At 41.4% G+C, this 10419-nt stretch overlaps 2 protein-coding genes across 2 annotated transcripts; one reads left to right on the forward strand and one right to left on the reverse strand.

Annotated features, from left to right (window-relative positions):
• The first annotated feature begins 20 nt into the window (after positions 1-20).
• Positions 21-6471, forward strand: LOC119015040 (zinc finger and BTB domain-containing protein 12-like). Its single transcript, XM_037090619.1, has 5 exons — positions 21-160; positions 1591-1799; positions 1891-2085; positions 2512-2718; positions 3839-6471. Exons 2-5 carry the CDS (start codon positions 1596-1598, stop codon positions 4952-4954), a joined length of 1722 nt encoding a protein of 573 aa, XP_036946514.1. The 5' UTR covers positions 21-160; positions 1591-1595; the 3' UTR covers positions 4955-6471.
• A 372-nt stretch (positions 6472-6843) lies between these two features.
• On the reverse strand, positions 6844-10413 carry nelfe (negative elongation factor complex member E). Its single transcript, XM_037090633.1, has 11 exons — positions 10340-10413; positions 9973-10058; positions 9652-9721; positions 9338-9483; positions 9178-9252; positions 8915-8952; positions 8533-8810; positions 8175-8319; positions 7999-8053; positions 7237-7339; positions 6844-7143 (listed from the first exon to the last, which is right to left on the reverse strand). Exons 2-11 carry the CDS (start codon positions 10045-10047, stop codon positions 7070-7072), a joined length of 1059 nt encoding a protein of 352 aa, XP_036946528.1. The 5' UTR covers positions 10048-10058; positions 10340-10413; the 3' UTR covers positions 6844-7069.
• Positions 10414-10419: the final 6 nt, after the last annotated feature.

A 10419-nucleotide genomic window follows, 5' to 3' on the forward strand; every position in this document is an offset into this window, starting at 1 on the left:
AGGCCAAAAAGTAAACAGAAATCGAGGTAGTAGCTGGTGGCAGTGGGGATGAGGAAACATTGCCGGCTAACTAACGTCGCGTCAGTCAGCTGTTGTCCTGTCGAAACCAGCCCGGGTCGGTTATTTTAGAAAGCCGAGAGGACGTTCAACGAAAGGAAAGGTGAGTGACAGCAAAGTTTGACGATAATTGAAATTGGGTGGTTTTATTTGTTTCTGTGGTCGGTCACTAAACGAGGCCAGCAGGCTAACCAGAAGCTAAGCTAACATCCAGACAAGTAACATCAGGCCAGGAGGGAAGGGCGTAAATGCTATGGTCGATTTTACCAAGTCAATAGAATAACCCCGTTTTATTATAACCTTTACGTTACCACTCTTATAGCCCTCAGTCACCTGCTATATGAGATTACCTTGTTGTAACACAGAGTCAGTAACGTTAGCAGAGAAAATGGTGTCTTTACTTGTTTTTACAGCTGCACTTCAAGTGATACAATGCTTTAAATCTACTTTACGATACTTTAGTGAATAATCTGAATTAAATGGGCAATAATTGGCTCTTTTCGTTTGGCCATTACATGAACAATCCTGCTGCTTTTTCATGTGTGCAAGGCTCGATTATATTGCCATAGAGGGGAAATCATTAGTACATAACTACATGCCTTAGATATAGTTTTTATATGTATGATAATTATCATTGTTGTTATTCAGACTTTGACTTTGACAGTTTGTGATATTCTGCTTCTGCCTGTTTTGCCCAAATCAAATGTAAACCACACATTGGAATATATGTTTTACTTCCTGTTGGATGCTTCATGAGTGTTTGGGATGTGTTATGTTTGCTGAGAGATGCTCCAGCAGTGTTTTATAATTTCGCTGAAGATTAATCTGCCAATTTTTGTCAAAATTAAGACATTTCAGAAATCTGTAAATGATTTCAAAGAGCCCAAAGTGGTGTTTTTAAGATTCCTTCAATCGCATGACCAACAGCCCAAAAAAACAAAAAAAATCAGCAAATTGTCATGTGATGTAAGAAGGCATTGAGGAAAAAAACACCTTTAATATTTCAGTGCAGCTATAACATATCTTTTGTTGTCGATTGCAAAAGTTTTTTCTTTTTTCATAAAAACAAATTTCCCCCTCTGCGGGACATTAAATGATTTCTGATTCTGGTTGTGATAATTATTACAGCGATGGTACAAGAAGTGAAAATGAACAAGCAAAATGACTAAATCAAAGATGATAATTTGCCAAATAGTTTGCGATTAATGATTTACACAAAATACTATGATCTGACAGACATGAAACTTAATATATGTGTACTTTATAACACACTGATACAGTGGAATTGAATTTTTGTAGATAAGCAAATGAACACCGAATGATAGCAGTTCATTTTTTTTAATGAGGTATACCATGAAACTGTCTTGTTCAACCCAGTGCTCTAAACCAGGTTCTTGACAACATGTTGAACAAACTGTCTTCGATATCAGATAGCTTTGTGTTTCAGATCATGTAAGACCGACTCTTATTTGTCCCACCATCTTGCATTTTCTATCTGTAATTTGTAATGAATTCTTTCCCGCTTCTCGACAGTCGAGATGGAGATGCTGTGTTTCCGATTGCCGGGCCACGGCGACACGACCCTGAAGCACATGAATACACTGAGGTCCCGCCAGCACTTCTGTGACATCACCATCGTGACCAGCAACAACCAGACATTCAAAGGACATAAGGTTGTGCTGGCTGCCTGCTCGCCCTTCTTGCGGGACCAGTTCCTCCTCAACCCGTCCCCCAAGCTTCAGGTAGGCAGGTGTCCCCAAGCAGTCCAGCTATCATTATTGTGTCTCTGTGCTGAGATAAAAACATTGTTTTTCTTTTCACATTTTCATCCAGGTGTCAATGCTGTACAGCTCCACAGTCGTGTGCGATCTGCTTCAGTCTTGTTACACCGGCGTCTTGCAGTTTAACCCAGAGGAGATTGTTAACTACCTGACCGCTGCCAGTTACCTACAGATGGAGCACATTGTGGAGCGCTGCCGGGGAGCACTGAAGAAGTATGTGCAGTTAAAGAACCCTGGTCCACCAAAGGTCAGTGACCCAAAACAACAAACAATGTTTATCATTTTTTTGATACATTCTTACATACCTTGTGCAATGAATTTCCGTGATTTTTATTATTTTATTTAATAATTCAGTCGGAATGGAAAACGCAGAACGGTTAAAATGTTCAACATCATTCACGACAATGACCTCGTGCCTCGTATTTTATTGAACATTGTGTTTTAGGTACATGTGAATCAATCAAAGTCCTCAGTGTAGAAAATGGAACGGGCTGTTTTTTTTATTCCAGTTTTATCCTGGCTGTTTTTGTATGTTGGGACACGCAAATTTTTCAACGCAGCATCTTTAACCTCTTTTTTTTCTACCTTTTTTGAATTTATAGTAAGATGCTCTCAATGCTTTCATAGCTTGTGGTGATGCAGTTGTCTTTTTTTTCCTGTTTTGTACTTTTAGATGACTGCTGAGGAGAGCCAGTCTCGTCCAGTGATCATCAGCGGTAGCATTCATTCTGTCGCGTCTCCCCCCGTGGGCAGATCCTCCGCTGTGCAGGCACACAGTCCCGTATTACACTCACTGGAGGAGAACAGCGGTGATATGTCTGCTCAGGGCAGCAGTCAGCACCACGATGACAGTACCATGCTGGATCAGCCATGTATTAAGGTTTGTGTTTGAAAGAAAAAAAGGCTGAGACCCATCCCCATCCACTTTTCATTGAAATCAGTTCAGTGTTTTGTTTATTTGAGATCCTGCTGATGGACCAACACACCACGGATGAAAACATACGTTTTTCGGCAGTGGTAATAAAAAGCAAAAGTTGTTGCAATTTTCCAATAGAGTGTCCGTGTTACAAAAGGTGTGAACAGCAAAAAAAAGCAAAAACAATTGGATAACAAGGAGAGTTACCATAAGTATAACACAGAAAAACAGCACACAAAGAGAAAATCACAAGAGAGATGTGGTTAAGAATTCATGTTAAGGCTTTCTGATGAAAGTATGTTTAAAGAAGTGATTTTAAAGACACCAAATAGTTGTAGCACACTTAATCATTTTATTGATATGTTTGGTTTATATTTGAATGTATGCAACCTTTCAAGCCTGCAAGGGGCAAGTAAATGATACACAAATGAAAGATTTGGTTTTATTAACCAGTTTTGTGCAGATATTGGTGTTCTCTCTGTTTTTATTGAGATTTATTCAAACGGCATAAGGACAGTTCCTGATCCCGAACGTCTGCTACACAAAGCAGAGAGCTCTCTTCACCGTCTTTGTCCGACTCATAAATGGTCCCAGCAGACGGTCAGTGAAGTGTGACAAAGGCCAATAAAGGCTGGGTTTTTACAGAGGACCGGCTAATGGGATCAAAGTGTGAAGAAGATAACAGAGAGCACAGGATCAACACAGAAATGAGGTTGACAGGAATAATTTGAAAATAAATCCACTACCTGTTTCTGCCCTTTAAAGTTCACATAAGGGCACCAGTGCAGATATTTTTGGTCCCGTAACAATTAATCCATTAAAAGAAAATGATTTGCCAACAATTAAAGTAGTTAACAAAAGGGAGTTATGACAATAGTGTAGAATATTTGCTGTTTGTAGCTTCTCAGATGTAAGGATTTCTTATTGTCTTATCTGACTGTAAATTTTATATCTTTAGAGTTTGAGACTTTAAGCTGGACAGAGTAAGCAATTTTGGGAAAGTGTATGAAATTGTGATGGGCATTTTTCACAGTTTTGAAACTCAACAAATCTTTCTCTCCACACACTTTCATTTCTGTTCCAGGTTGCATCAGACGAGGAGGAAGAGGCCAGGCAGGAGGACTACGACGTGTTGAGAGTTTACATCGCTGAAGAAGATCAGATGAACAGGGACCAGGAGGAGGAGAGAGGAGCTCCCTCTGACGGACCTCAAGACGAGTGCTACCCAGAGATGGATGGTGTCGTGATCGGAGGCGACGGCAGCGAATTCGACTTGAATCCAACAGAGGGAGATTTCAGTACTGGGGGACTTTCTATAGAGGGGCTCCGTGCTTTCAGGCGAAGGCTGTCTGACCCTAAAATCGGCCGGGGCAGAGGGAGAGGGAGGGGGCGGGGCTTTAAGAGGAGACGATGGGTGTCGTCACAGGAGAGAAGACCTCCAGGCATTGATCACCACCAGGATTTGTGGTATCTGGCGACTGCAGGGATGGGAGGGAGCTTTGGGCTGGACTACAGCCAAGAGGGGCTGAAGGCGGGAGGTTACGTCTCAGTTGACCTCCCGCGGTTAGACTTTGGCATGGGTGACAATCAGGGAGAAAAGGACTCACCAATGGCTGCCAACAGTTTGACCCAGTATGCCCTGGAGGAGTCGAGCTGCGCTGCTGGTGAGGGAAGCTCAGGGTTGACGAATGTGGGAACAAACGAGGGAGGGGATGAGTCAGTCGCAGTGGTGGGATCAACTTCAAGTGTCACTGGGCCTGTAATCTGCGAGCACTGCGGCATGACGTTCCCCTCCGCCCACTCCCTCGCCATCCACTCCCGCTCCACCCACCTGCTGTACGCCTGCCCCTGCTGCGGCAAACAATTCCACCACTCGGCCAACCTCACCCGACACATGGCCGTGCACCGAGGCGTCGGCAAAACCCACCAGTGCCCCCTGTGCTACAAGACTTTCACGCAAAAATCCACACTGATAGACCACATGAACCTGCACAGCGGTGAGCGGCCGCACCGCTGCGCATACTGCCACGCCCGCTTCGCCCACAAGCCTGCCTTACGACGCCACCTGAAGGAGCAGCACGGGAAAACCACGGGGCAGAACTCCCTGCACGAGCAGGAGGAGAGGGAAAGGGAGAGAGGAGCTGCTGGAGGGATACGAGAGGAAGAGCAGGAGTGTCTGGTGACTGAACAAGTGTCATAAGCCAAAGGGTTAAAGACATGAATGTGTCTGAAGCTCATCGTCTTACTGCTGTCAAATGAGGAGATCAGTCTGTTGGGGCTGGGAACTGACTATGAGGCCTTTTAGAATCTCAGACTGTGATTCCTTTCTCATGAAATACTGTCAAATATTGATAAAAGTATGCACATAAACTGATGGAAGTAGGTAAAAAATAAATAAAAGAGGCCTTTTTATCACATTCTTACTGTTCGCAGTGGGAAAAGCACAGGTTTTATTTCCAACATTAATAGTAGCTGGGGCTGCTAGATACGACCAAAATCTCATATACATCATACCAAATCTATATCAGATACATATCACAACATAGCACAGTTTCTGTAAATTCAATGAACACACATCTCAAATGTGATAGTAGAGGTTAGCAGTGTGAGCTTAATATAAATGAGCTCACACCACTACATGATCTTTAAAATTAAATGTTTCCTACGTAAGACATTTTTTTTTATTGCCACATATCATCATATCATGGATGTTTTGTTTTCATCTGTCCCAGTAAGCCATTAAGATCTTGGTATAAGACTTTTCTGATACCAACTCCGTTATCACCTCCGCTTATCAGTCCAATTTTGACATTCTGTCATTGCATAAAATGGATGAAATATGAGAATATTTGTATGTTTTTTTAATTTAGGTTTTCAGTCAAGTAACTCATCTACTGTACGTGTGGTTAGAATGTTATAACACTGGATATTTAACATCTGTAATGGATGTGCTGCTCAGTTGGGTATAAGGTTGTCATGATATTTAGAATTTTAAACTACTGATACAGTACTTACTCCATATGATACCTTGACAAAAGTAAAACAAATCTTAGACACACAAAATAGCAGTGTTTTATTTTTATTACCAACCTGGACTCAGTGCTGGCACAGAAAAAGTCACTGAACACACACCACCAACATGTTTGTATTAATGATAATATCTGTGCAGCATTGAGTTGAAAATCAGACTGTAGAGTCTTTTGGTTTCGGTAAATTCAGGACTAAAGAACGCATATATTGTACTGAAGTATTGACATTTACACAACCTTAGTTGGGAAGCAGTGGCACTCATGTAGTCATCAACTGACACTGTTCTCATCTTTGTGTAATAAAAACATGCCACCACAAGTTTAATGTGATTGTTTTTGATTAGAAAACAGTCCGAAAAATATATAAATTGGGAGGCATAAAATTCCGATGGATCAGGAGATGTCAAACCTGTTTTTGACTCCATAATAGCAGGAACCTGAAACTTGATCTTGAGAGATTTCAGCCAACAGTGACATTTATTTTTACACCTGTGCTTCTCCCAATGTGACGTGTCAAAGTGTCCTCGGCCATAAAGGCTTGTTGAGTTTTGTGTCTCTTTAGACTAGTTTGTTCAGTTTGACCCAGAACTGTAATCCTGAACTTGAATATATGTATCACATGTTCAGCGCGATGACTCCTGCTGGGCAAAGACAAGATGACGTGTAAATAAAATGATCTGTAAGTCTCTTTCTTAATCATGAGTCAGTTGTGTAACAGTCAGCCAGCCCACACAAGTGTTCAACTATTCAGCTAATTTTTTAGAGGGCCAGATTGGGAAAAAAAAAAGACAAGTGCAAAGGGGACAGCCTGGGTTATAAAGTGTTTTGTACTTAATCAAGCAGATATTGTTTCATTTTCAAGATTGAAACCTTATCTTACCTTCACAGGGTTTGGGGATGTGGATCAACACTAAAGTTCTGGAGGGTCAACATAGCGATGAATACCTGCATTACGGAGGTTATGGCTTATGTATTGTTTCTTTCCAACTTTTCCATGCTTGAACACATTGCTGACTTTTTTGGCTTACACAGGATGAAATCAATGAAATCTCACTCAGTGTAAAAATGTATGGATACTATTTATTGAGCTCCAAGAAACAGTTTTTCTTCAGTTTCATGAGCAAAGCTGCCACACACAGCACCACACACCGAACATGTGAACTACAGCCAGCTAACCGAAAAAAAAAACAGGTCATTCAGTATTTATCCTGCAAAAAAGACACTTAAAGCTGGTGGCTAACAGGTCATCCTTTCAACAAAAACATGGAAAACACATCTCTTTTAAATCACAGGAAATCTTCACTGTACACGACCTGGTTCCTCTTGTCCCTGTAGGAGCCTTTAGTGCTGTTCTGCACAGCTGTGAAAGAAGAGAGACATTGGTGAAGGTTAATCCAGCACGCACACACACAGTCTGAATGTCTGAAACTAACAATAAGGGTGCTGTATTTACCCAGTGAAGCCCACACAGATTTGCCAGTGGCAGCATCCAGCATGGGCTGCTTCCTGGCGATGCTGACTTTGATGTGAACGTCTCCCACTGTGCTTCCATTTAACTGCGAGACAAAATAAAACCATACAGGAGAGTTTAGAGTGGTGATCCACTTTGTTAATATGAGCAAGGCATCAACACAACTTCAGGGTGTCTTCTAATAGACTGAAAAGGATGACTTGATTTGATTTGATTTATTAAACATATAATAAAACTTCCTTCCGGACCATGGGAATATGGTTAGACAAAATACTTAAAATTAATTTTAGTATAATGGTAGAAGCTGAGTTGGAGATCTTCACAGGGTTCTTTCATCTAGTTTCTTGCTAGTTTATTATCATATCTACAGTAGAAACACAGATGTTCTTAGATTGTGATGGATAAAGGAAGATTTGGGCTTATCCTAATAGAAACAACTATTACTGTACAACTGCTATTTCAGGATATTTCCCTGAATGTTTTTCAATATATATGAAATAAATATACAAACAAAACCTGTGCTGCACAGAACTTGATGCTATAGCACACTATAATTCAATAACTTGTTCACATTCTGATCTAAATTTCTTTGCTGAATCTCCTCTTTGTTTGTTACTTTACCAATTTCAACTTGGGGGTCAACAGAGCATTTCTGATTCTGATTCTGATGTGTTCCGGAAGTTACCTTCGGCAGAAGATCATATGCTTATTTTTTAGCTTTCTTTTATATGGGATAATACCAACCTCAGCGACAGCCTGGTCTGCAGACTCCATCTTCTCAAACGTAATAAATGCACAACTAGAAATAGGAACAGGAGGAACATATCACGACATAAACAAAGAATACAACAGAAGCAGCAGATGGCAGAACAGTCAGTAAACATGACCGTTGTGTACAGAGTTGTTTAATGGTTCCATACTTGCGTGGGTTGTCCATGGAGAGGTCGATGATGTTTCCATGTTGAGAGAACGCAGAGCGCAGGCTCTCCTCGGTGAGCCCAGAGCCATAAACATACACCGTGTTGCCCTTTCGCACCCCTCTCCGCTCTGGGTATGAATCTGACCCTGAGAGTGACAATGTGGGAGACAGTGACACGTCATATATGTGTTCCAGCATGACATCTGACAACCACCATCACGCTACATTTGGATTTTATGACTGGGCTCTGCACCTCATTCTGGTCAACTGTTGGTACTATTTCTAGAGATATCCGCATCTCTCTGGTGGATTTTTAAAATTGTTTAAATGTAAAAACTCAACAGACATTGGTTACGCACTTCTGAACGGTCCATCTCTCTCTCGATCCCGCTCCCTGTCCCGCTCCCGATCCCTTTCTCTGCTTCGGTCTCTCTCTCTGTCTCGCTCTCTGTCCCGTTCCCTGTCTCTGTCCCGACCGCGATCTCTATCCCTCTCCCGGTCTCGCTCTCTCTCTCTGTCCCGCTCTCTATCCATCTCGCGGTCTCGCTCTCTGTCTCTGTCTCTCTCCATTTCACGGTTGGTTGACATGCTGGCTCCCTCGTCCTCTTCCCTGTATCGGTCGCTTGAGCTGACGAAGCTGCAGGGGAACACGGAGAGGAAACGACGTTACAACATCAGATACTCACTGTCAGTGTATTAGGCTGGTTGTGTTGCTTAGTTGTAATGGTTTTTGGACATTACCTCTCATACAGAGATTTCCTCTGGGCTCTCTTCCCCGACTGGAAGCACAAATATCATAAAATATGAATGAGCTGTACATCTTATTTTCGCTTAGAGTTTTATGATTAAATTGTATAGTCTTAATTTCTTGAAACGTTATTTTGATATATAAATGAGCATAATGACAATTTGTTCTATTTAAATTCAACACTTTGGCAACTCAGAAACTGCAACAAGTACATCAAGTTTGCATCTGTGTTTTATCACATATCATACCACTTTACCTCAGGTTGTTCTTCATCTGTAGAGACACTCCTCTGGAATGGTAGGAAAGCAGGGACTGGGCCTTTCTCAGGGTCCTGTGGCAGACAAAAATCAGACAAATGAACGAACACAACAAAGCAAGAGAACAGCTGAACATCAGTGAAAACAATGACAACTCACCTTGAGTTTGATTTCCAGCATTCGAGATCGTTTGAAGCCTGAGTTCTTGTTCTCTGATTTGATGGCACTGATAGCACCCGACTTGATCAGCATCTTTGCTTGCTCTGTCGCTGTTGCCGTGTCAACGACAGGCTGGTCCGACAAAGCTGTCAGAAAGGGACGGGTAAAGTAAATAAAATTATACTCAGCATTTCCTTCACTCAGTCATCTTACTCCTACATATATCTCCAAACTACAAAAGTCTTAAACAAAGGTGTATTTAGTAAAAATGGTGAATGCTGAATCACACAAGTTAAACTGTAAAAAGCACTTACTCCGTTTCAAACCACTCTGGTTTGTCTGGTTGGTTGAACTCTGTTTCTTTAAGGCGAGTAAAGCCTTTTTCTGAAATGACAGGGATAAACGTTTAGTGCTAACACAATAATAAAAACAAGACTGATCTCAACGTGTTCCTCTGAGATATATATAAATACATATATTTTTAAAAACCTCTACGACTGAGAAGAACAGTAAACACCTTCAATTTAAACAAATATGATATTGGTGCACATTCACGTTTATTCAAAATGTCACAGTCTAACACTGTATTGACTGCAATGGTATCGGGGATGTGAGGGGTGTGATGGCAAGCTTACCTTTTTTTTGAGTTTAGCATATTTCTTTTGCAGAGCTTCCTCTTCCTCTGTGAGTGAACTCGGAAACACCACCATGACGGCAACAGCTACAAAACAGACAACTACATTAACGCCTGGCAACGAAAACATGTGCAGACAAAATAATCAATACCAACAAAAACACATATACTTTCACCGCTGGCCTAGGTTTGCTAATCAAGTTAGCCAGAAACCCAAACACGAGTTCCTCCCAAAACATTGCAATGCCGTTCATTCAGACCAAGCCAAAAATTAAACCACTAACTTGTCAAAAATAATACAATAGGTATGCTGTCTTCAAACTACTTCGTTGAACATTTAATAGCTTTTATCTAATTCATTCACTTACGAATTCAAACTGTGGCGTACACCTCAACAACACGGACGCGTAAATATGACGTAGGAGCTGCTTGTGACGATTTGCGTTTT

Source organism: Acanthopagrus latus, chromosome 3 (genome assembly GCF_904848185.1).
Source record: "Acanthopagrus latus isolate v.2019 chromosome 3, fAcaLat1.1, whole genome shotgun sequence".
In the NCBI taxonomy this organism is placed as follows: Eukaryota; Metazoa; Chordata; class Actinopteri; order Spariformes; family Sparidae; genus Acanthopagrus; species Acanthopagrus latus.